Raw genomic sequence first — 26,826 nt, forward strand, 5'->3', positions numbered from 1 at the left:
TTACAACCACTAAACAAACACCATGTGATGAACCCCTCCCTAGGTGGGTGGGGAAGGAAGGTGTGGTCATTATGGTGTTGGTCTTATTTTGAGATGTTCGTTGCCTGCAGTGGTCGCTACCCCTGCTGCTAACCTTACAGTAGTTGATGGATTTCTCTCAGCGTCGCATTACCTTTGTCTTTCTGGTCTTGCAGCGAGAATGTTGACGCCTACTGCCTTCACATTGCTGAGGATGATGGGGAGGTTGACACAGACTTTCCGCCATTGGATTCCAACGAGCCCATGCACAAGTTTGGCTTCAGTACCCTCGCCTTGGTGGAGAAGTACTCCTCGCCCGGTCTGGCTGCCAAGCAGTCTCTCTTTGTTCGAATGTAAGTATCTGCTTTCACTACTGACCTCTCCTCACCCAGAGAGGGGCATCTTATACTGGCTGGTTTTTCGTGATTGATTGTTGCTGAATGATGGCGCATATTTGGACGCAGTATGGGCGGGAACCACTTGGTCAGGTATTTGCTGGTGTCCCTTAAAGCAGTTGTCATTTGTGCATTTCATTTGTTTGGGGGCATGCAGGGGAGAAGAGCGGGTCGAGGAGTAGTTTGATATAATGAATCCAGGTTTCATCACTCAATATAATGTTGCATCGCTGTAAGTCGAGGTAGGCCAGTAAGCTTCAATTGACCTAAATAACGTCCACTGTATGGCACTCACCCTCTGGCTCTCGTTTCTTAAGCGGGTATGGCTGGTTCCAGAGAGGAAGAATGTCAGGATGCAAGCTACTAGCCGGGTATAAGCCACTCGCCCCCTGGCAGGAATGCCGCTTCTACACATGCACAGATCACAACATTTCTTACGCGGCGAGATTGAATTATCGCTCGCCAATGCTTGGTGGTGAGTGCTCATTTTGAGCCCTAGATTACATATCGCCAGTACATTTGCAAGCATCCTTGAGAAACTAAGAAATTCTTTCATTCTGTTTCCCTGCTGGGTATGTCTGAAGCGGTATTCTCAGCGTACTCTTATGCCATGTATATTGCACCGGTCCCCACCCTACGAGTCTAACAGTGCTGAGCCATGTTCCCGAAAGTGGCGTAATGTGCCCACGCCTGGTGCATGCAAACCGTGGTCTGCAGGGTTTTCAAACGGGCTCCAGAGGATAGCAAAGAATAAGGAGATAGGAGTTCAAAACATACATGTAAGATTTGAACATGTAAGAATAGGAATGATGGATAGGGATAGAGTTTGATCGTTTGTGATCAAAGCGTAGGACTGGTCAGAAAAGAGCTAATGCTTGCTTCTGCAACTGGGCAGTTGGCAGTACTTTATGGGCACCAAAGGCACATCCAGCTTCATGTGAAGCACATTTGACCTTTGGCTTTCAGTTCAGTTAATTTCCCAGGAAAGTGAGTGCAGAATATTTTGCAAGTTCTATATATGCCCATTGCTCTTATTTCTCACTTCTGTTATTTTTCCTAGCTTCACATTACAATTGGTGGTCTTGTTTAGCTTCCACACCTTCACAAGGACTACTGCCCCATCTCCAATCATTACTAGGTTCATTCCAGTGATTGCATCCTATAAATCTTCAGCAACCAATGCCACTGTGAGGAAAATGTGACCTCTAGATTTTATTTGCGACAAAGCAGTTCTTTAAAATTCAGTCTTTCCTTCCTTGTTGAATGGCCAAGGAATTTCTCTCTGGTATTCATGAAAAATGTGTTTGGGAAAGTGGGGTAGAATTCACAGGAACAATGTGCTTAAGGGATCGTGAACTCCAACTGCCCATGCCTTATATAGCATGCGCTGCCAAGCATGCCTGACAAGCGAGTCATTTTGGCCTGGCCAAATAGGTGGCAAGGCAGCTCATTTGGAGCTTGTCCAGAGCAGTTTCGAGAGCCTGGGTTTTGTGAATTGAAGGCAGTGGTCTTCATGAAAGTATTGTTACACTGGGTTTGGTGCCTACTTTCATGGACAGCACTGCACGTTTGCTGCGATCGAGTAAGCCCCTGTTTATTTCACCTGAGGGTAATTAAGATGAACACAAATGTGAAGTCCCACATGGTTAGTTTTCTACCATGGCCACCAATAAAGGTGGTGGTAAATTGCGATAGTTTACTGCATGCATAGCAGGTAATTGTGTGGGACCTAACCGCATGGCACCTGCTCAAAGCCTCTGTTTCAACGTCTAGAGGAAAGTTGCAGGAAAATCGAGGCGACTCGCGTCTCCGACATGCCTGCTATAATGTAGCATCGGATGATCTCATTTTGTCAGTGTGTACATACGCTTTCGTGTTGAGGCTTTGGTAACATTTTTAAAAGTCGTTTGATCATTTTGTCCTTTGAATTTGTGGGGGTAAGAGGTTTTTTTAGGTGATGAACTCGTAATTGGATGGATTTTATCATTTGGTATTTGTATTCAGAATTACTGCAAAAAGAAATGCGTGGCTTTATTACAAATGTCTTAGGTAAACTGTAAAATGTGTAGACATAAGAAATATCGTTTCCACATTTTTACTGCTTTTTGACGAGGTCTAAATTGGGCGGGCTTAGTGCCTTGAAAACCTCCGCCTGCTACGGCCCTCCTCAAGTCCTGGACAGATCCCTGTAGGGATAGCTTAAGGTTTATTGGATGTCACTGTGTTGCGTTATTTTTGTTTTGCAGCGTATGATGCTATAAACGCCCCTTTCTACAGATGATAGATCTGTGTAAATCCATCGACTAAAGTAATGTCGGTCCCTCCGAGCACGTGCCTCCTATTCCCAAGTTCTAGCTTCATGGCATCCCCTGTAGGCCATCAGAAGGGTTATGTTACTCTAATGTCATGTTTAATTGTGTCCATTAAATGTAATATGTTGTAATTCTGTGGTGCAGCTTCAGAAGGCAACTTTACAGGCTCCATTAATGAAACCTATGCGAAGCTGAGATAAAGCGTAATTGAGATGAAATTGAAGTGGTATGACCTGGCGGTCAGGGAGGCAGGAGGACAGTCTCTCTGCGAAGGCCGCTGGAGTGGGGCGTGTAGCGGAGAAGAGTGATAGGCTTGTAAGAAGGGCACAGAAGGTCGCTCTAGACCTGCCCTGCCTCTTCTGTCCACGTTGATCATAACTGATATGAGCTTAAAAGGAAGATTTCAATCCCGCAGCAAGAAACGAAATCAGCGCTGTGTAGATGCCAGTGCAAAAGTCTGTTCTACATATTTACATCTACTAATGACATAATTACTAACAGGTGTGCTTTGGTCGACCGTGCCATGAAAAGCTTTAGAAAAAAGACTTCTCAATTAAAACCGCATTTAAGTTGACAGAAATTGAATCTTTTGATCAGGACAACCTGAAATCATTAAAAAGGAATGCTTTGATCCAAGCATCTAAGAGGCTGTGGCTTTTCGCTAAGCACTGCATTAGATCAGCAAATGCAGAGCTACAGATCGACAACACAGATGAGACCCAAACTGGGCAACAGCGTTGTGTTAGGCACGCTGGTTTCCGACGTATGAAGTCATGTACGTCCATCCTGATGGTGTAGTTGTATGCAGGAAAATGCTGTGGGCATCTCAGTCCTGGATTAGGTATTGGGTGAAAGTTTGTCTTTCCATGGCAGTCCAGGGCGTTTTTATTTAAGGTTGTGCGCGGCTGGGGTGGGATTGGAAGGGGTATTGGTATTACTCTCATCTCTGTGAGATTTCTGACTTCCTTAACTCAATCCGTCTGTGAGGGATGAAGATGGTGTTCGGAGTGTGGGCCTTACGGAATCCTGTTGACCCAGTAACTGCCCCCTTTGCTTCCTGTATTGCCAGCTTTGGTCAACTCTACGCAACAGGGCCAATGTTGGTGCTGTTGACCCCAATTTCTCATACTCCATGAAGACACCAGACCTTACCGCCCTTGTGCCAGAGTAACCATGACGCTAGACCACTCTCTGGAAGTGGTTGAGAAGCTGGCCATTATTTAATCAGGAGGTTCACACCAAAGGGACTTTAATGTACACTTAACAAAGGAAAGAGATGCAACCTGTGTCAATGCCTGTCATGTGCATGCATTTATGTAAAGTACTTGCATAGCACAAAAGTAGCCAGCGTGCATGAACGCAGGGGAGAGAAGTTACATTGGTGCTGAACGCCGAGGGGCTGGCTGATCTGCTCAAGGAATCGTCCGTGTGTATGTCTGGTGGCGTGGTGTTCCACAGTGCAGGTCTGAGGCAGGAGGGCGCCACTTGCCCTAGCATTCTCAGTCTGGCATGTTTTGATTTCCTGTGTTGCCATTTTGCAGCTCCTAGAATGGCATTGGACCTGGTCAGTGGCTAGCTTTTCAGCTAGCTAAGGCGGTACCGGGTTGCCATGGATCTGAAAGTGATAGCATCAGTCTTTAAGATCATCCAGGCTGGTTCTGGCAGCCAGTGCAAGTCCTTGATTGTCGGGGGGAGGGGGAAGTAGGGTCAAACTTCCCGATACCAGCAATTTATCTTGCAGTGGCAGGTTGTAGCACTTTTCCTGGCGCCGGAGAGCACTGACCGGAGTGTTTCCCTCCATTTGGTTGAGATGGGACAAGCGATTGGACCCTTTTACACAATAAACCCAAGTAATCGGTACATTATTTATTTCAGTTCTTGATTGATACGCCACATCGCCCGTAGGCCTCAAGGCGCACATGAAAAAGAGACAAAGAAAAAAGAAAACAAGGCAGGGAGTTTGAGACCAGAGGAATTGGCAGGAAATAAGTGAACGAGCTTAGTTGGTCTTAAAGAGGTAGGTTTTTAATTTATTTTTAAAATACCAGAGATGTGATGGTTTTAAGAGCTAGTGGAATAGAATTCCAGGTGGCAGAAGCTAAGACGTCAAAGATGGATTTTCCGAATTTAATATTCACCCCCTTTAATATTCATTTATTTTCCATCGCGCAAAAACCAACACATGTAAAGACAAACACTTAACTGTATGTGACCTGCAGATCAATTCCTTCTTTCAAATTATACTCTTCAAAATAAGAATGAATGTGCTATGTAGCCGGTCCCAGAGCTCCTGTGTTCTCCCCACTATGAATGTGCTATGTAGCCGGTCCCAGAGCTCCTGTTACACACCGCAGCAGGACCTGTGGGTGCTGTTCTCCCCACTATGAATGTGCTATGTAGCCGGTCCCAGAGTTCCTCTTACAAACCGCAGCAGGACCTGTGGGTGCTGTTCTCCCCACTATGAATGTGCTATGTAGCCGGTCCCAGAGCTCCTGTTACACACCGCAGCAGGACCTGTGGGTGCTGTTCGCCCCACTATGAATGTGCTATGTAGCCGGTCCCAGAGCTCCTGTTACACACCGCAGCAGGACCTGCGGGTGCTGTTCTCCCCACTATGAATGTGCTATGTAGCCGGTCCCAGAGCTCCTGTTACACACCGCAGGACCTGTGGGTGCTGTTCTCCCCACTCAGGGACCGTCGGGGAGATTAAATACCCAAGGACAGAAAAATCGCACTCAAAACCCCAAACTACTAAATGAAAGGCAAACAATAGTGGAACAAATGGATCTTTAGATGTTTATTAATGTTGGTAAAGCGTTTATGCTGCTGCTTTAAGCCGCCATCGGTAGTGTATACATATTCAGTCTGTACTATTGGGGAGTCATGAAAAGCTCCCAGCTTGTCCCCCCTAGTGCGTTCCATTAGCGAGCATTTTCCCATTCCAGACTCTCGTGGTTCATAGAAATGTTAACATATGCAGTCTGCATAATTTAGTATTAGTAAATCTGACTTGATTTCCTTTTTGGCAGTGGTGACTGTCTGGAGAGAAGCAAGGAGTGTTCTTTGTGTCTGCTTAAATTGACAAAAAAACTGGAACAGAAAAGCAGAGCTTGTAATTGCAGCCTGCAAGTCTTTAAGGTCAAATCCAATGCTTATCTTTTAGTGCTGCCAAGTGTCTCTTGTGCTGGCCAAATATGCGTTTGGACAGGATCGCCCCGTTTTGTTTTTTCGTGAAATGCTCTTTATTGAATATATAACAACAACCGCCTTAGAGGACACCATGATTGTGAGACGAAGTCTTGGTATTGCCAACCAAGCCAAGGTTTAAATCGTGCTCATTGTGGGCCAGAGAGACCCATTGACATTTGCTGTCACATCACCCATGATGTCTTCATCAAAGCGAACCACAGCGCACCGGTTAGCCCAGAACTCAGTGGCAACACCAGTAACAAACATCCATCGCTGCGCCCTGTGCCTATCTTCAAGATCGCGGCTCTACCTGTCCACTGTGCCCCGATACTAGTAGCTCTAACCTAACGGAACAAAAATCCCACTAGGATCCCCTTCTTGACTAACCTCGGTCAGGATGCAAGGAAGTGCTTTTTTGCTGCATTTACTACTATGAGGGCTCTCGATAAGATTTGCGATTGCCTATTTGTTTAAGTTGGTAGTAAAATGATACTTTGTGGGAAAAAAAAGCAATTCAAAACGATGGTGCTTTTTTAAAAAAATTTTTAGGCGAGTAAAAATATATCTTAACTCTAAAGATAAATCTCCTTTCTGTGGCTTTGCTCTGCTGGTAGCAATGATCCAAGCCTATCAGTGCAGCACTGTGGTGAGCAGGGGGGGACACTCCTATGTGTCCCTTGGTATTGTTGGGAATATTTTTACTCCCCATTATTTTGTTCTCGTTGGGAATATTGGTCTGTTAAGGATTCAAAATTTACTAGTAAGCGAATTATCTACAGGGCTCGGTGAACTGTCCTGCTTTTCTAGTATCCTGGACTTTAGGCATTTTAGTATCTTCAAGCCTGCTGCATTTAAGAATCGTATATGTTTTGGTTTGGTGTTTATATGCCCTTATAGAAACACTCATGCTTTTTGCATATTTTTGAACAAAATATACCGGGTGTAGCGCTTGGATGGAAAACTATTGGAAACATATTTTGGTGCTCTCTAACAATAGGTTTTTCCCCAATAGTATTTATTTTAGTTTTAAGAGGCATTTTTGGGATGTAGACTAATTCAGATTTCATATGCGCTTTGCCTTCCTGGAAAAAGATTACTGCCAACTGGGACTGGATGAAGGCACAGTGTAGTACTGAGCAGTCTTTAACGGTTTATTGAGAAGACACTCTAAACACTGGGATTTCCTCCCTTCCCCACTTAAGGTGTGATGCAACAAACTGTTTAACTGGATTATTTTCTTTAGCCCTATCTCAGACACATATCATGCCCCTTGGATCCCTATCCCCTGAGCTAACAATGAGCCAAGAACCAGGCCGGTGTACAGGAAATATATTAGTATTAGCAATAGAAATTAGCACAAAAATGCTAACACCACTTTATCTGTTGCCCAACACAATCAACTTCGTGAATTGAAAAGAACACAATCACAAGTCTTCACTTGCTACAAACTTCACTTCACAAAATAATTTCACTGCTCAATAATGAAGGCAAATATCATGTCGTGTTGTGCTATTTTGATTTTCCTGCAGGCTTAAAAGGCTAGCAATAGCATTTCAAGATTGGTAAACATGCATATGTCAATTATGGTTTCGCCCACACTTTTGATTTAAAATAAACGCAGGGCGATTTAGCGGTTTGTTTTTCAGGCCCCCGCCCTAGTATGGTCTTTGTGGGGAAGTGTGACATTAAAATTGGAATGATTTTGGATTTCAGACCCAACTCCACTGAAAGGCATGCTTTGCGGAAGCTGGATGAAAAGGTTGGACTGATATAAGGACAAAGAAACCCCTCTTCGTTTAAAAGAAGTCTGGGTCAGCAGGACAAACAGGATTAGCCAGTTAAATTATAGGCTTTAGTTTTCAGCATACACTGGGAAAGTGAGCTTTGTTAATTTTGAATTTTAGCAAATTTCACCTTATAGTGTTCTGCCAAATGGAGAATTAATTAAATTAATATTTTGGTTAAATAGGCAAAGGATCTACACAGTTGTGCCCCCACCCTGCCCACTATAAAGGGAAAGGATTCAAGGCAAGCAGAATCCCCCATCTTTGTTTCCCAGGGCTCAGTTCTACTTACATAGAAAGCCTCTGTTGAAGGTTTGGGAAAGCTAGCTGCATCCAGGACACTGGAAAGATAGGACAGGGGTCTATCACTGCACTCTCAAAGATGGCCTCCCGCTCTTTAATATAGAACTCAGTCAGCTTTGAGGCCTTCCTAGAAATAGACAACTCCACCCAGATGCACCCTCAGTAATATCCTCTGGCGTCCTTACAACTGTCAGTTGGTAATTTTCAGCAACCTTCCTGATGGCCTGTCTCTTGTCTGTTTGTCCTTGTCGGTCTGTCCTTTTCTCTCACTGCAGTACCCCTTATATAGTAGCGATGACGCGACCAATTTACAATCTTGGGGTAGTACCCTGCAATAATTCCCACTACTATGATTAGAAGGTTAACCTTCTCTCTCCTCCCAAACCCAGCCTCCAATTCAGGATTGGTGGTAGGGGTCTGGAGCATGTAGCCCAGCAATGTGGCACGTTTCTGCAGTTTCCAAAAAAAGCATAAGTTATGAATATGTAAGTTATTACCAATATCCCTAATTTTATCCTCCACCAGCTCACCAACTCTCAGATTTGGAACATGTTCAGACCAGCCAGAAACCTAATTTAACTGGCCTTTACAGTTCTGAGTCACAGGTGGATGATTTTTATGTATCAAAATCCCCTGGAAATGACATAGAAAATGATGCATACATGAAATCAATCTGCCTTATGGTTGCTAAGCAAAAGGCCTAACTTTATAATGGTCATTTTAAATTGTGGGGTAAATGGCCCTCCTCCTGCCTTCCAGCCATTTGTTTTCACTGGGTCAGTCTGTACGCAGTTTTTTTTAAACATCTCAGTCTCTTTTGTTTTGGAAGCTTGCTCTTTGAAGTTGTTGCCCCCATGTTCACACATATTAATCATGTTCCAGCCAAGTGGATCTTCTCTTGCAGTTAATGCATCCAGGGCCAGCAGGTCTCGAGAAGACTGAATTATGACACCTTTAGCAGGACACTTTATTGCAGTTGGTAATTAGATGGGAGATGTGACATCCAGACTTGGAGATGGAGATTTTCTTGTGAAGTTTCCCACAGCCAGAAAAAGGTTTAATCTTGGACTGACATTGTTTTTCAATGAACGCAAAGAGGCTTTTCATATGCCACTGGAGTTGTGTAGGTGTAACCAAAAATTCATTGCTTTTTGTTAACCCACACATCTTTTCCATGAAATTTTTTCTGTTAGCAGTGATACATATTCACATTTAAACTTATTTTATTTGCACACACCTGTGTCAGCCGTTTTTGGTGTCACTGTTTAAAAATCCTGTTTTCCATGTAAAAGGGAACTTTGATTTTCTTTTTTTCCTTTTTTGTAAATTAAAATGCTGCTGTTCCTTTGGTAATGGCAGGTTAGGCCCCTGTTCCACATAGCTCTTCAATTTTACTTGAAAACAAACAAAGGCTAAACCGTTTCTGTTTCAGGGTTTAAAATCCTGCTGTTCATGTAAATTGGACTTCGGTTTGGGGCCTTTGAATGCACCCCCACAAGTCCCTTGTGTGAACTGCACCTCATATATGCTAAAACGAGGAGTGCTATATTGAAATGTTTGCTTGGAAACAGTAACGTAATCCGTTGCAGAACTGGGCCTGGTTCTGCTGTGTGTATCTGATGACTGCACTTCAGTTTGGTGTGTAGGGTGCATTTACAGGCCCTAAACAGAAATCCTTGTCACTTGAAAAGCTGCATTTAACATTGCTAGCAAAAACGGCTGTGCTTTGCTTCCCTGGCACATGTGTGGCAAGCATTTGAACATTTCACGAACAACGGCTCTGTGTTGGCTTTTCTTTCATCTGAATACAAAAGGTTATGTACTACATCCAAAAACAGCCTCGTCTTACTGTTAATTCACGTGAGGGGCAAGGATTTCAATGTTGCAACCCGACACAGCTTTTGTTTTCCCTTTCATGTGAAAAGCAGCGCTCTAAAACACTGCAAATGGAGAAAAAAAAATGGCTTGGCTTTTGCTTTGATTCCATGCCAAATCAAAGAACCCTGTGCAGGGGGCCTACCCCTCAGTGTCAACGGACCAACAGCAGATGCAAACTCCCTCAAAAAGGACACATTAAAGAATCCCATGACCTACAGAACAGCATTTCAAACGTTAGATGAAAAACGGCTTGCACACGTGTGAAATAAAGACAAATTACTTTTAAAAGCCACTGTGAAAGGATATCTTTGCTCGCACAGAAAATGTCACTGAAACATGTTGTGGGTGGGGTGTTGACTAAAGCCATGTACATTGTCATCCCCCCACCCCCACCCCAAGACTTCAATCACCTTTGAAGAGGCTCAGAATGCCAGAAAAAAGTTTTTTTGATCTCAGGCAGGAAACTTCTCAATTGAAACCCTGCATCCCACTGGAAGTGGGAACCTATAAGGGAACTATTCAGCAATGACATGTGATGTGACTGAGGGCGTTCTAATTCCCTGCTCTGCCAGACTTGAAGGCAGTACTAGAAGGGAGGACAAAGAAAGCGTGGCTAGAGTTTGACCAGGACATGAAAGTTCCTCCTGCACCCACTACCCAGGACACCACTATCAAAGGGTGTAATAAAAATCTTTGGTCGCCGGCTGAGGAAGGGGAAGACAGTTGTGTGTAGGGGATGAAGCACTGCCCTCCCATATGTGACAGATACTCCAAATTGACATTAAAGGATTGATTCATTTTAGGCATTTTTTCCAGCACTTAGAATAAGAAGTAATTTTGTTTTCCGCTATTTTGTCACGTGATTTCCAGGCGGTTGTTTAGAGACTACGTGGATGTTCTTAGGACTTTGTGGACTGAAATGGCCGCAAAGACTAGTTTCTGGCTGATTTAAAAATGTGACAAGCATGAGATTTGATGGCAAGATGGAAAATTAGATTATGAATGTGCTTAATCATTTGCAGAGTTAAAACGGTAATATATTTGATGAAAAGCACAAAAATGCACCAAAGGGCCATGCTACCTCACACAGAGTTGGTGATCGGCTTACCTAATTCCCTGTGACTAACTGAAACCACATATCTATTTCTTATGGTGGTGGCTTGTATAAATAGTTAGGACACATAACTCAGATTTGCTCAAAAGTTGACTTGAGAAACAAGGAACTGTAATAAATGCCAAACAGACAGCTTGTGATACCTCCCCTTGAACCAATGATGCCAGGGGGCGAGGAGAGGAAGGGTAGATTGTCCTATCAGAGGATAGGGGTAATCCTAGAATACTCCCCCTAGATTGTAAAGTGAATGATGTCATTTGGGCTATATAAAGGGGGACTGTGTTAGACAGAGGGGGACACACACACAGACACGAATCTGGGGAGACCGGAGGAGGAGGACGGAGAGGAGGTAGCTCAACCATACCAAGTAGAGTGCAGGGACCAGGCCCCTTGCCTAGCAGTCAAGAGTGTCCTGAGATCCATATGGCTTTCCAGAATCCCAAAGCAAGGCTTCCTTTGTAAGTAGCAGATAACCCCATTGAAAATCCCATTGAAACCCCAGTGAAAATCCCCTTGAAAGTCCCAAATTGTCAGTATAATTCATTCACCTTTCCCTAGAAGAATCTGTATTAGCCTGTTTATACGCTAACATAAACAGGCTAATAAATTCATTCCCCCATTGAAATTCACTTTCAAAATTGTTGCCATTCGAAATCAACAATCTTGTTGAGTGTTTTTATTTATTAAATATAGTCATTAAAGTATAGCCTCAACACTATTAGTCTGTGTGTAACTGAAAATCAAATTTGCCCGTGTATTGTGTGCATTACCCTACAAACTCTACTAATTTGCTCTGTCCTATTGAAAACCCCAAACCGTAGTCCCATTGAGAGCAAACTCTTTTGCCTAGAATCCTATCGGTTATGTGCCTCTGTTCTTGTCTTTGAAAACCAATTTCCGATTTTGAAAGCTAAAGCCTTTCCTTAGCTACCTGTCACTGTAAATCATGTGTAAAACGAGTTTCCATTTGTATTTTATCTTCTGCATTTGCTTTCGCCCCAAAATCGATTTTTCCTACCTGATTTCCACATTGTTCTGTGTACTGATTAGTAGTTACACAACACAAATTTCCTTTATTCTGTCCCACAGCAGTTGTGAGTAGCCGTGTGAAAAATAATCCAAGTCCAATTCTGCCGTTTTGCTCCAAAAATGGGTTTCACTTTCTTTTCTGGCTTCCCATCTTCGGGTGGTGGGTTTTATTCTAAATTCGATTTTTCTCTCTATCCTTATCACTGCCTGCAATTCGAAAAAATTAAGTTAGCTGATGTTTGGGGTGAGTGTTGCAGGGGGGAGTGCTAAACCTTGATGCCATCACCTGATTAAAAACTGTTATTTTTGCCATTAAAGATCCGTGTAAACTGTGATAAGATACCTGAAACTAATGTTTCCGTAGGAATCATTGCATTTGTATTGCCACTCATTAGTGGCTGTTGTATTTTGAATATTTTTTCCTTTTTCATTAAATAATAAATTAATAAATATCTTACTGGTGCACACCGGCCTGGTTCCTAGTCCATTGTGACATGGGTTGTTTGTGAAGGTTGGGTGCGAGACGGGGTGGAGGCCTACTCAAACAAAAGAATCTGTGACTTAGTAAAGATAAAAAGCGTTTTTATTGTGCCCCACGTTCATTGTCTGTGAAGGGGTCCCTGGCTGGAGTGTGCCGTGTTATAAAACTGTGACAGGTAGCGCAAGATTGCATATCTGATTTACCACACCATCACATACACTGTGCAGATCGGTTCCATGTGTTAATATCCATGCAAAAATATCGCCATACAAAAATATCACCATATTTTTGCGGAGATATTAAGCTATGGACCCTGCGGGGGACACCCCTGCAACCCCAGTCCCATTTACCCCATACATTATCCCCACCAATAATATTGCCTATGGCCTTACCCCACGACCATATATATGGCGATATTATTGGTGGAGATATTACCTGATACTGTGTGGATTACTGTCTCTGTGACTTACTTTCTGAACTAACCCACTCCCTAGCTAGTCTTTCACTGTCCTAAACAATACCAACTCACCCACCACCCCAAAGTTCATTCTTGTAGTGTGCAACTTTGGACTTCTCAAACTGCCAGAAATGTTTCCATGATGTAGTGCATCATGCCTTATAGATATTAAGTTCATAGTGCACGTTATACAATAAATCTGAAATGAACTCTGGTGATCTGCCTCCAATCCCCTGCCCCCACTCACTCCAAATTTACTCTGCCCTTATCCTGCCCTCCTTAGTGTAAAAGGTGCCGGGAAGTGTAGCACGTGGTGTTGGGGAAGGGATCACTGAGTCAATGTTTTTTTTTTGTTTGTTTAAGCCCATGCACATTGCATTGGTGACTCCATCATGCTGCTTGTGTGTGTTGGGGTGGCGGGGGGGGGGGGAAGCGGAGGGTGATGGGATAGCCCTATAGGTAACCTAGGCTGTAGAGGCGCTGTAGTTAACACTATCTTGGTTAGTGATGTCATTTCATGCCCTCCCAGTAGTCTTAGCCCCTTGAAGCCTGAGTTGCGATCGAAAATTGAATGTGATTGGCTTTTACGAAGTCTAGAATGTGATTGGCTGTCCTGTGAGTCTATCCAAACAGTGACGGTGCGTATCTGTGCCTCTCCAAACCTGTACTCTAAGCTGTCTTCATTAGATTGGCTGGTATTGGTGGGTTTATCCGCTTTTGATTGGATGGAGCCCTTCCTTTCTCGTTGTGATGTGTAGGTTTGTGCAACCCCACACAGGGGTGTTGCTAGGTCTGTAAACGATCTCGGGCTACGCTAATGTTGGTACTGTTAGAACTCGGGGCTAGCTAGCCTTTTTGGTTGTAGCCCCTGAGCTTCTATCCGGGCTATAGCCCCCTCAGCCCCTCCTACGAACACCTCTGGCAGCAAGCATTCATAGTTGAAGTTGGTGAGCTGGGCAATGGTGCGCTTGACCTTCTTCCTGCCACGGCAAACACGTATATATTGATGTTCGTTCTGTGGGGCGTTTTAAGATTCCAGTTGGACACAATACCATAAGAAAGAAGAGGGGGTTTCCTATGTGAGCTTATGAGCATTCAATGTGCCAGTCCTCACAGGTTCCCAATCCGGTAATGATTGTGCGGTACACACTTGTTGTGTTTATACAATGGTATGTTTTAATTCAATGAAGTCCATATTCATCCTAAAAAGATACTTTTTTCACTTAGTGTCATTCATTATTGAACTTGTGCCTGTAGTGACACTATACCATAGCGTCTATATATTAGATGCACACATGTTCCCCTTCCCCTGCACGATGCCGATTCTCCAGAGTGTGCTGCTGTGTGTAATGCATGACTCTCCAAGGTCGGGGATGTTTATCTTTTCAATTGCACCGCCAATGTCCTTTAAAATAGCGGTCAGATTGGGTTTGGTTTGTGCCCAGGCTCCTACTCTGTATTAATCTCCGGCGCTTTCAGGGACCACTCATCTCTTATAAGAAGCCCTGCTTGTTCCACCTGGCCCTCGGAAGCAATCGCAAAAAGGAAAGCACCCCCGCCCCAGATCTTAAATTCATCGCCCCCTTTTGCATCACCAACAAATGATATCGTATCCGAGTAATCTGCGCCTCCCCCAAACTGCTCTGAAAGCACACACAGGTAACCCCCTCCCAAACCCCTCCCCACCGACCCCCAACCAGACATGCGCGCACCTCCCATTATACCAGGGAGCAAGATCGCGGGATAGGCAGCTTTTCATTTCTTTTATTATTTTTTTTTTACCTTTGGACTCCATTAGGTCGAATCTAATGACACACCAAGCAGTGCATTAGGCTCTTGTCAAAGCTGGCCCTCTGGCAATTTTTCACCAGTGATAAGAGCGCATTAAGACGTAGCTCATACAAGGTGAGCGCCATCGTGGAGCTTGCTTTTTAACTCCTTCCCTGCTGGGCGCCTTTTGTGCAGGGGTGGACTGGGAACCAAGAGAGGCCCTGGAAATAATGTTCAAAGTGCCCCACATTACACATTTTCAGCAAGCTCAAGCCTTTTCCTATGACATCAGTTTGACATTTGGAAATACCACACAAAAGAGACCCAGGTTGCAGAGGCATACCGGGAAATCTCCAGAGTTCCTTATAGGCCAGTCCAGCTCTGCTTTTGTGAGCCCAAGGGGTGTGGTGCGGTGATTCTGGGGCAGACTGATGCCTGCCATCCACTTTGCACCCGTGACTTTTAAAGTGGGCAACTGAATGATCGGAAAATGCCACTGATGACACAGCTCTATATATCATTTTAATTGCAGTGAGTGAGTCATAAAATGCAGAGCTGGGTGCTGAATAGACTAGGCTAAGCGGGCACGAGAGCTCATGCACGTGGAGGGGTGCTGAATAGACTCTAGGCTAAACTGGCACGAGAGCTCATGCACGCAGTGGGCTGCTGAATAGTCTAGGTGGGCACGAGAGCTCATGCACGCGGAGGGTGCTGAATAGACTAGACTAAGCGGGCACGAGAGCTCATGCACGTAGAGGGGTGCTGAATAGACTAGGCGGGCACGAGGGCTCATGTACGCAGAGGGTGCTGAATAGACTCAAGGTTAAGCTGGCACGAGAACTCATGCATGCGGAGGGGTGCTGAATAGACTAAGCGGGCACGAGGGCTCATGCATGCGGAGGGTGCTGAATAGACTCAAGGATAAGCTGGCACGAGAGCTCATGCACCTGGAGGGGAGCTGAATAGACTAGCCGGGCACGAGAGCTCATGTACGTGCAGGGTGCTGAATAGACTCAAGGTTAAGCTGGCACGAGAACTCATGCATGCGGAGGAGGGGTGCTGAATAGACTAAGCGGGCACGAGGGCTCATGCACGCAGAGGGTGCTGAATAGACTCAAGGATAAGCTGGCACGAGAGCTCATGCACCTGGAGGGGTGCTGAATAGACTAGGCGGGCACCAGAGCTCATGTACGCGCAGGGTGCTGAATAGACTCAAGGATAAGCTGGCACGACAGCTCATGCACCTGGAGGGGTGCTGAATAGACTAGGAGGGCACGAGGGCTCATGCACACGGAGGGTGCTGAATAGACTCAAGGATAAGCTGGCACGAGAGCTCATGCACACGGAGGATTTCAATATGGCCACTGGCGATAGATTGCTGTATACAAACACAGCAAACCTCATAAGGGCGTTATTGTGTCCTAACATAATAGAACTTACAAAATGAAAAACCACAACAAATGCAGCAAATTATGGCAACAACAACGCAAGCAGAATTGAATTGTAAGCAAGACGACGCAGCAACACTGGTTCGATCGCCGGGTCTGTGGCGCTTAGAAACCTCTGGGCATTAAGCTCGTTATAAATAACCAATTATATATATATATATATATTTCTGATGTTTTTTAATCTGCTTAGAATCACATGCTGTGCATAGGTCCGACATCCAGTGGTCACTGCGGAGTATTGCATTTTGTTTTTCGTAGTCGAAAAGGGGATGTCGACAAGGCGTGTCTGTAACACTATCCCTATAGTGACGTGCGTTGTACCCACAATCCCTCACGCGCCGAGGTCCCTCAGATTGTTTTTTTCCGCCCAGCTACTGGTCACCTTTATGCGGAGCTCCTCGAGAGACTTTGCCAAATAGTTTCTTCGAAACTTTGGTCGTTTGTTATTAATATCAATAACGTAGATCCCTCACTCGACGCAGAGCCGTTTCTCCACCGAGCAAGATCTTCGACGGAAGGACGAGCGGAGGGGATCCTTCGGCGCTGCCGAACACGTGGCCTGGCCTCGCCAGCCATACACAGTAGGGAGAGTGGGGTTTTGTGGTCTTTCTTTCTTTTCTTTAAGAATGCCTTTCTCTTTCCCCTCCCTCTCTTTCGAGTTCGTAGTCACACTTATTACCCTCAGCTATGGAGAGGACGCCATTTAGGTTTTACCCGCTTTGCAAGGGTAAATATACCTGGAAGGATAAGCACAAATGGTGCAACCGTTGCTTACCCCTCGACCACCAGGAGGACGGCTGTGCGGCCTGTAAATTACTAAAGCCCAAAACTCTAAAAGACCGCAGGGTCAAAAGGTGGGTGGCCTACGCCATGTCTAGGCCTGACTCCTCGCCCGCTGCCGCCGCCGCCGAGTGTGACGAGGACAATGACTACACGGCCCCCGTAACGGAGGCTGTATACCTCTCAAAGGAGCGTTCACGCTCCTCCTCGTCCGTCCACGGCCCCGACAAGCCCGGCTCACGCCCAGCTTATGGGGATGAACACCCCGGCGACAAGGACGCACGCAGAAAAACACCAAAGCACATACCCCCAGGCACACATTTGTCGAAGACGAAGGCAGCCATAGCCCCAAACGGGACGCCGGGCCCACCGACGTCTTCCGCCGACCGTAAGGGTCGTCAGCCCTCCCTGCCACCGCTTCCGCGACAGGCGACTGGGCTCTCTAAAAATAAGGGCGCTAACACCAAAATTTCCGGCGACGTGCATCGCAAGAGCGCTCACGTTGCCAACAAGGACTCGACGAGCAAGGACTCGACGAGCAAGGACTCGACGAGCAAAGGCTCGACGTTTCACAGCGCGACGGCGACCGATCCCTCGGAAGAGAGAATTATCGCCGAAAGCCTCGCGCGCATAGCATCTAAGGACGGCCAAAGACGTACGGCGAGTGAAGCGCCGACAACTGCGCACAAGGCCAAAGATACGCCGAAGGCGCCGGAAAACAGATTAGGCCAGTTCCCGACGCCGACAGAAGGGCCTAGCCAGCAAGAAGGCTACTCAGAAGGCGAAGGCTCTCTTTCTTCGACGTTATGGGACAGAACCAGACAATTACAGGAGGAAGAAACCCCCTTTTCTTTCCCAGACCGTCCTGGCCGACCTCAGTGGACCTTTCAAAGGTTCCAGACCTGTATGGACAAACTAGATAGGTTCATGTCCATCCCAGAAGACAGGGCACCCAAGAGACCAAGGGAGGCACCCCTGGAGAGTCCAAGGGCTAAATACCAGAAGTTTTATAACCCCATACAGGAGGACATAAACTCTTACAATCCCACTGAGGAAGACACCTTCTTCCAAGAGGAAGATGAGCTCACCTATGTTGAGGACCAACAAGAAGAGGAAGGTTTTCACGAGGAAACTAACCTATGTGAGGAAGGATTCCAGGAAGACACAGGCGAGGGCGACCCAAATCCCTGGCAGTCACCGGCTAGGTCGACTGACACAGGCAGTAGCAGTATAGTCATCAGGTCTACTGAAACTACACCAGTCAGGAACCCTTCGCCTGTCGATGATCAACCCACCTTCAATGCACTGCTGAAGAAGGCAGCAGCACATTTCGAAATCGAAACTAGGGAGGTCACCCCAGACACCGATTCTGTGGAGAGGATTATCAAAGAAAAACCCCCCACTAGCCAGGTAATACCCATCCTCGCCTCAGTTAAGAGACGTATTGCACCTTCTCTTTCCACTCCTGCATTGGTGAGAGGGGTCAATCCGAGGATTGAGAAACTGTTCTCTCCCTCTCAATCAGACCCATTATATATTAAGGGTCACTCAATCCCGGACTCCCTGGTCGTGACCAACACCAGGAAAAGGGCAGGAGTCCCACTGTCTACTAGCGAGGCACCCCCAGATAAAGAGGTGAAGAAGCTGTATGCCCTAGCCAAGAGAATCACAACCTCTGCAGCATTCTCTACCAGAATCGCCAATAATAATACCCTATTGGCAAGCTACGCCGATGCACAAATGGGCTAAGCTCAGACAGGACATCGAAGAAGCTCCCGAACCCCTAAGGACTCGTTTACTGGCTACAGTTAACGAGGGCTCTCTGGTCAATCAAAGCATCGTCAAGAATACCCTCGATGCAGCAGAGACGGCTGGCCGCACTTTGGTACAAGGAATTTTACTGAAGCGTCACGTCTGGCTTCGCAATTCCGGATTTAAGGCGGAAACACAAGCGTCCCTTATTAATAAACCCATAGAGGAGTCCAACCTCTTTGGGAGTGCAGTAGATGACGCGCTGGAGAATGCGAAGAAAGAATTTGATACAATAAAGACCTTAGACCAAATTTCAAAACCCCCTCACAGGCGGGGATTTGGTAATAAGCACTTTTTTCGTGGACAAAGCCAGCAACAAAACCAACAACAACAGTACTCTGCCAGCAACTACCAGAGTAATAGCGGCCAGTACAATCAGAGGGGTCAACGTCGTGGCAAGGGAAGAGGCCGGGGTTCCACCCCAGAGGCTCCCAAGCCAACAACACCACCAAGTGACGCGAAGATTTGCGTCCCCTCCCATGCAACGCCGGTCGGGGGCCGGTTAACATCCTTTCTTCCAGCATGGGAGGGAATAACATCAGACCGCTGGGTATTTTACACCGTAGCCCGCGGCTACTGTATAGAGTTCAACAGTTCCCCAACATACAGACCCCCGAGGGGACGCCGCATGACACCAGAACACCTCGCCATCCTTCTCCAAGAAGTGGACCGACTGCTGGAAAAAGGAGCCATAGAGGTCGTGCCTCTATCTCAGGTAATGGAAGGTATTTATTCAGTGTACTTCCTTGTACCCAAAAAGGATCTAACCATGCGCCCTGTATTAGATCTGCGCCCAGCGAACAAGTTTGTCAAACCCCAAAAGTTTCGTATGGTGACCTTACAGGAAGTGATCCCACTGCTATCACAGGGAGATTACGTGACAACACTGGACATGAAAGATGCATACTTTCATATTTTAATGTTGCCAGCGCACAGAAAATACCTCACGTTCATGATAGAGGGCAAACACTACCAGTTCAGAGTGCTACCCTTCGGCATAGCATCTGCACCAAGGGTATTCACGAAAGTACTGGCAGTGGCAGCGGCCCACCTGCGCAGGTTATCCATCCCAGTATACCCTTACCTCGACGACTGGCTCATAACAGGGGATTCTTACGAGACATACTTCTCAAACACCCAAAAGACTGTAGACCTTTTGTTCCAACTGGGCTTCTCCATCAACGAGAAGAAGTCCAGCTTAGACCCCAGCCAAGTCAAACAATTCCTAAGGGCTCTAATTCGAACAAAGGACGGCCTCGTCTTCCCCTCCAACGAGAGGGTCCAAAACATGCTGTTTCAGATCCCCCAATATGTGGCAGGTCGAGAGGTGACGGTGCGCAAAGTGATGCGATTGCTAGGAATGATGGCGTTGTGTATTTATTTGGTACCTCACGCGCGCCTGCGCATCCGCCCAATGCAAGAGTGGCTCAACAGCCAGTGGTGTCAGGCCAGCAGACAATGGGACGATCTAGTGGTGGTCTCGCAAGCCTTGGTTCTCTCGCTACGGTGGTGGACAAAGGAAAACCTGATAATAGGGAAACCCTTTGCCATACCCGCGGTGGAGGCCACTCTAACCACGGACGCATCCCTCACAGGATGGGGGGGCTCACCTATCCCATCAGACTGCTCACGGAGTGTGGACTCCGAACGTAGCATCCAAGCACATAAACCTACTGGAGCTACTGGCGGTGTTCAAAGCACTAAAAGCCTTCCAGGAACACCTACAAGGGAAGACAGTGATGGTCCTTACAGACAGCACCACAGCCATGTACTACATCAACAAGCAGGGGGGCACCCACTCTCCAGGACTGTCCAAGCTGTCCCAGAATATATGGAAGTGGGCTCTCAAACACAACATGTTCCTACTGTCACAACACGTACCAGGGGAACTCAATCTGCTAGCAGACGAACTCAGCAGAGACTTCCCCCTGCCCGAAGAGTACGAATGGCAATTGCACGAAGACATCGTCTTAGACATCTTCCCGCAATGGGGATTCCCGGAAATAGACCTGTTCGCAACTCTGGAGAACTCACAATGACAAAGTTACGCCTCCAGGTACCCCCAGAACCAGTCCAAGGGGAACGGTCTGTCGATTCAATGTTCAGGGAAATTTGTTTACGCCTTTCCCCCGACTCCCCTTCTCAACAAAGTGGTGCACAAGATGCACCAGGAGCAGGTTACCATGATACTAGTGGCCCCAATGTGGGCCCGGCAGCCATGGTTCGCTCACTTGATGGAGATGTCCCTATCTCCCTCAGTGAAACTTCCCTGCCCGTACAACATGCTGTCACAGGACAAGGGCAGGACACTGCATCCATGCCCTCAGACCATGAACTTAGCAGCCTGGCTCCTGAGATCATAGAATTTGGACATCTACAACTCCCGCAGAGATGTATGGACATCCTCAGGGAAGCCAGAAAACCTAATACTTGCCACTGCTATTCTAGCAAGTGGAAAAGATTTGTCATCTGGTGTAGAGGTAAGGGCATCAACCCGGTTGACTGCTCTCCCACGCACATTGTTCTGTACTTGACCCATTTACTGGATTCAGGTCTAGTGTTCAATTCCATTTAAGTCCACCTGGCGGCACTTTCTGCATACACCACTTCCCAACTTAAAGTGTCGTGGTGGAAGATACCAGTTATCAAGGCCTTCATGGAGGGGGTAAAGAGAATACACCCTCCGATAGCTAACCCAGCTCCCGGATGGGACTTAAATGTGGTACTTTCTAGACTCATGGGCCCTCCTTTTGAACCCATGCACAAGGCAACTCTTAAAGACCTCACTCTTAAGACTGCTTTCCTAATAGCTATCACCTCCATTAGGAGAGTAAGTGAACTACAGGCTCTTTCTGTTCTAGACCCCTTCGTAACAGTTCACAAGGATACGGTGGTTCTACTCACATACCCAAGGTTTGCACCAAAATTCATCTCGAAATTCCATTTAAACCAGTCAATAGAACTACCAACGTTCTTTCAAAACCCTTCCAGCTTGGGAGAAAAAAGTCTGCATACACTAGATGTACGAAGAGCTGTCATGTTCTACATGGAAAGAACCAGACCACTGAGAAAGACTAATCAGTTCTTTGTCTCGGTGGCAGCAGGAAGAGAAGGAGATGCAGTCTCAAAGTCCACTATATCTAGATGGATTGTTCCATGCATCACTCTCTGTTACACTCTTGCTAAGAGAGAACTACCCTTCAAGCCAAGAGCACATTCCACTCGAGGCACTGGGGCTTCCATAGCGTTCATTGCAAATGTTCCCCTTGAGTCCATCTGCAAAGCGGCTACCTGGAGTTCTGTGCACACCTTTACAAAACACTACTGTCTAGATGCACACTCTAGATCTGACTCCCAGGTGGGACAGGCAGTATTAAGACATCTTTTCTCTACTGTTCCTTCTCATAACCCACCGCCAACTCCGGGTACTGCTCGCTAGTCTATGCACAGCATGTGATTCTAAGCAGATTAACAAACCTCAGAAGTCAATGCATTACTTACCGTAAAAGCATTTCTGATGGTTGTATCTGCTTAGATTCACATGCGCCCACCCTTCCTCCCCGCTCGGATGGAAGGAACATAGACACCTTTCTACATCTCTCTCTCTCTCTTTTCTGTACTCACTCACGTATAGAAGGCTCCCTCAGGGCAGAGAAAATACAAACAGGGACCTCGACGCGTGAGGGATTGTGGGTACAACGCACGTCACTATAGGGATAGTGTTACAGACACGCCTTGTCGACGTCCCCTTTTCGACTACGAAAAACAAAATGCAATACTCCGCAGTGACCACTGGATGTCGGACCTATGCACAGCATGTGAATCTAAGCAGATACAACCATCAGAAATGCTTTTACGGTAAGTAATGCATTGACAAATCTCAACACCGAGATGAACCACCACGGACTGCACTTTTAATGTATTATGTCATTTTATAGCGCTTTACTACTGCGCCAAATCACTACTGTGGTGGTTTGAGCGCCTGCGAGGCGAGAGGCCTTCTGACACCACACTGAGTGACTGCTTGCATTTTGAGGACTATATGCTCCACACATCAGCGGTGGACTCCCAGAGGTGGTGTAGACGATGGAGCATATGCAAGTTGAATTGGCCACCCTAGGAGTGCCACACCCTACTATGCAAAGCCAGCTGTGCTAATGATTGGTCCCTGCTGCCCACCTGGCTTTTGTGCTGTAATCATGCTTGAAAAGCATCATTTCTGAGCCGTGTTTTCTCGGTCTCAAAGAGCAGCAGGAGTTTGCATTCAAGTTTTTCAAGCACACTTTTGTTATATTGCGCAAAAGAGTCCATAATTACCCTTTTATCTAGTTTGCTCCAGATGTGCAAGTAGCGTTGCCTACCACAACAGATAAGGGGTGTATTACTGAAAATTAGGCAAAAAGAAATGGGGACCAAAATTACTCCCAACAAAAAATAGGAAACCGACACTTGGAGCTTGCTGCTTGCTTTCCTCCGCGGAGTTCCATGGATATGCTTGGACCAGTAGTGTATGTAGGAATCGTACTGAAATGTCTCTCTCGTGTGTGCGCCCCTGCAGTCACTGCGACTTTCGGGGTGCCAAAATGAGAGTGACATTTACTGCACCCAAGCAGAGCGGGGTTTGCGGGGGTGTCCCCCGCTCTACTTGGGTGGCGTAACGGGAGACTGGGGCACGAAAGAAGAAAAAAAAGCAGCGTCAGCTCTAAACCACGTTTGCGGGACGAGCTGACACCACGGGATAGCAGGATTTAGGCGGCTCCCACAGAGGTGTGCAGCCCTAAAGGGTAAGTGGGTCGGGGAGGCGAAATGGGGGCCATTGGGTGCAGGCACAGTGATCTATCTGATCACTGCGCCGCGGCGTTATTGGCGTTGGCACTTTCGTCGGGGCAGTTACGGGTGGTGCAGTGATCACATAGATTTGTGTACGTAGTGCCACAGGAAGACACTACGATTATTACTGCCTGATCTGAAGAGGTAACAATGTATATTTTAATGTGCGTGAATAACCAGGTGCAAAGTAATAATTATTACACAAATATTTGTCTTTTTTTAGTTGAAGCATATTTTTACTTGCTTGTAAAATACTCTAATTCGGAATTTTTTTTTTTTTTTTTATTCCCTCAAAATAATTTTACTCTCCACAAAATACATTTAAAAAACGGAGTAAAATACTCATACTTAGAAATATTTTCTGAAGCACTGACATTGCCTGTGACATGGATCTGTGTTGCAAATGAAAGGCGACACCCTAACCATTACTGCCCTCAGTGGCTCGCATCACCATCTCCCCCATCGCCCTCTCTTCACCTTCTCAGCTCATCTCCCTCTGCCTCCTGGACGTAATTTGAAAGTAAATCCTTATATTTAATCCATATAGTTGAAATATAACCAAATATATATTTTGAATTGCCATCATTTGGATAGCTTATTTATTTGTTTTTTGCCAATTTTGTGAAGGATTTGCTATATCAGTTAATGTGAATGAGCTAAACTGACTGAAATGTAGTATCTTTTCTGCAATGTTATTTAAAAAAAATATATATATTTTCATTATAAAGCCCCTAATGTGTGCGCCATGTACTTGTGTTATCTAGGATGGTGCTGGCCCGAACAGCGTGGGCACAGAGGTTTATAGTTTGGGCTATTAGGTTGTCGGTTGCAACACCTAAAAGCCAAAACTATTGCATTAGAGTACAGATAGGGATACATGGCCTATGAGAAGGGACACACAGCTTGTAGGTGTTTGGTTATTTGCCCACCTATTGACTGCACATGTCCATGCAAATCCCTAAGCCCTATGGCCATTCACACCCCCAGTTCCTGCCCTTCCCCGCCCAAAACACCACCTTTCACACCAATCTTTCAGCTCACTTTATTAAAGCCTTACCATCAAACTTTGCACTCAAAGTGCATACCAGTGTTTTTTCAGAGCGTTCTTCTGCAAGTTAATGACTTTATTGGAGTTGTAACCCCGCTACTAGTCTAATACCAGTGTCTAACCAGACCTGCCTTCACCCACTTGATTTATAAGAACTCTACATGGCCTTCACTGAAGTCCTGTTAAAAAAAAAACAAGCATTGCCATGGCCAACAGGTTTTCCTTGTGTGTAACTATTAGACTTTTGCCACACAGTGCTGTTAGATGCCCATGTACTTGCACAGTTTTGAACCTGCTACCATCATTAGCCAGTTAATACCACTACTCAAGTTTCTTGAAAGTTCCGGTCCCATCCCTTCACAGAAGCCCAATCTGTTGGCAATTTCGATGCTTGTTTTGTATAATACTGTATTCTGCACAAGTTATTGATAAATGAAAACTATTCTGTCCTGTGATGACTCTGATCGAGTCATTACTGATTCCCCGGCGGTGACCTGCTCCCATGTGGCCAGGTTATGGCAGCTGCTACCTGATACTGACCCTGTGGGTGGCTATATAAGAGAGGATCACATGGGGGGAGAACACCTCTGGGGAGATGTTATGGCGTCATCGGGCGAGACATGATATCCTCCATTTTCTCTTGAAAATAACCCTTCTATACCCAGCACCGTCATGGCTTATTGTGACACATCCAGTCCTTTTTCCCATGTAGAATAGGGAAATCACCCACTTCAATTCCACTCATCAATCACCCAGAACTCATTTACCATTTAAGGCTACTGAAAATAGTTAATAAGTTTTTCAATCAATTCTCAAAAGTGAACTGCATCTCCCAGAATGACCAAACTAGTGGGATTAGGAAGAAGAATCGAGCAGTACACAGCGTGAGAGGGTAGAATCCCAGCAAGCGCTTTAGGGGTTGCTCGCAAACACCTCTGCCCTGGAACTTTTAAAAGGGAACTGAAGCAGGGAATCAATGTCTTCTGCTGGCAGGAGAGCGTCACGTCTCTGTGAAGGTGAAGAAACCGAAAGGCATTTACCAGCGTCGTGGAGCCATGTGGCTCACCAACGAAGAAGGAAGAGGCTGTGCAAGAAGTATATGCTGCATGAACACCAGGCGCTGTTGAGAGACTCCTGGGCGTTTGCTGGTGATGTAGAGCAACACTTTGCTTACTGGAGCCTGGAGAGAAGCAGACGCTTGACGTGGAAGCCATGCGAGATGAAGGAATCAAGAAGAGGCGATTGCACGAAGGAAGCAGACAGACGCTTCTCCGGTTGACAGCAGGAGAAACGAAAGACACGAGCAAGAGCCGTTGAGTCCATCCAGAGGCACTGGGGAAACTGGGGCGTGTCAGTGGCAACGCAGAGTGAAAGTGGTTAACGCACAAATAACCAAGAAAGAGGGAACAAATTAACTTGAGTTAAAAAGGGGATTAAGGAACAAACAAACCACTTTCAAGCAAAAGGATATATGTTATGCACATATGGGGAAAACCCTAACCATATAATATATGCAGAGAATGTATTGACTAACAGTGTTTCTCCAGCATGGGGTCTGGCATGGATTCACATGCGCATGAATATTCCCTGTCGTCAGGCTGGGAATTCTCTGTAAAAGAAAAAAAGTTTCACTTTCAAACTGTGTTTCTCCTTTAAACCAATCATTGTCCTCTGGGTCATACAGCCCCCCCCATCCAATGACAGCCCTCTCACTAAGCACCTCCTTTGGCAGCCATCTTCAGATATCTTCAGAATTTTACCACACGCTTCAGTTTTGGGAGTCCTGGAGTTTGCTTTCTTCTCCATCTGCCGACAGCGGTGATCTGTTGTCAGTGAATTTCAATGCCCCTTAAGGGCGAAGATTGTCAAAGATTCGAAAAGGTCATCGGGCCTATTTCGTGCCCTCCGACCAAGACACAGGACACGGAGGGAAGGTCCCTCTTCAAGCCCTGCACCAAGTGCAGGCTACGGAATGTGTTTTTTCAAGATCAGCATCTTCAATGCCTCTACTGCCTGCACCCAGACGACAAGGAGGTGGAGTGCGAGATATGCCTCGGTTTCTCCAAGAAGATGGACAGGAACAGTAGACTGGCGGTGTGGCTGAACGCCAGGGCCTCTGCCCCATGCTCAGAGCATGGTCATGCCTCACCCAGGACTGGCCGGTCCGATGAGGGTATC

General features: G+C 46.2%; 1 protein-coding gene across 9 annotated transcripts in view; it reads left to right on the top strand.

The window, feature by feature from the left end:
• Positions 1 to 26,826, top strand: part of MAPKAP1 (MAPK associated protein 1) — a 1,504,770-nt gene that overhangs the window by 710,470 nt on the left and 767,474 nt on the right. For all 9 annotated transcript variants that reach the window (XM_069609401.1, XM_069609405.1, XM_069609406.1 and 6 more), the window contains exon 8: positions 195 to 371. In XM_069609401.1, coding sequence (XP_069465502.1) covers positions 195 to 371 — 177 coding nt within the window. The remainder of the gene's footprint in view (positions 1 to 194; positions 372 to 26,826) is intronic.

Source organism: Ambystoma mexicanum, chromosome 8, assembly GCF_040938575.1.
Source record: "Ambystoma mexicanum isolate Mex_15411 chromosome 8, UKY_AmexF1_1, whole genome shotgun sequence".
NCBI lineage: Eukaryota > Metazoa > Chordata > Amphibia > Caudata > Ambystomatidae > Ambystoma > Ambystoma mexicanum.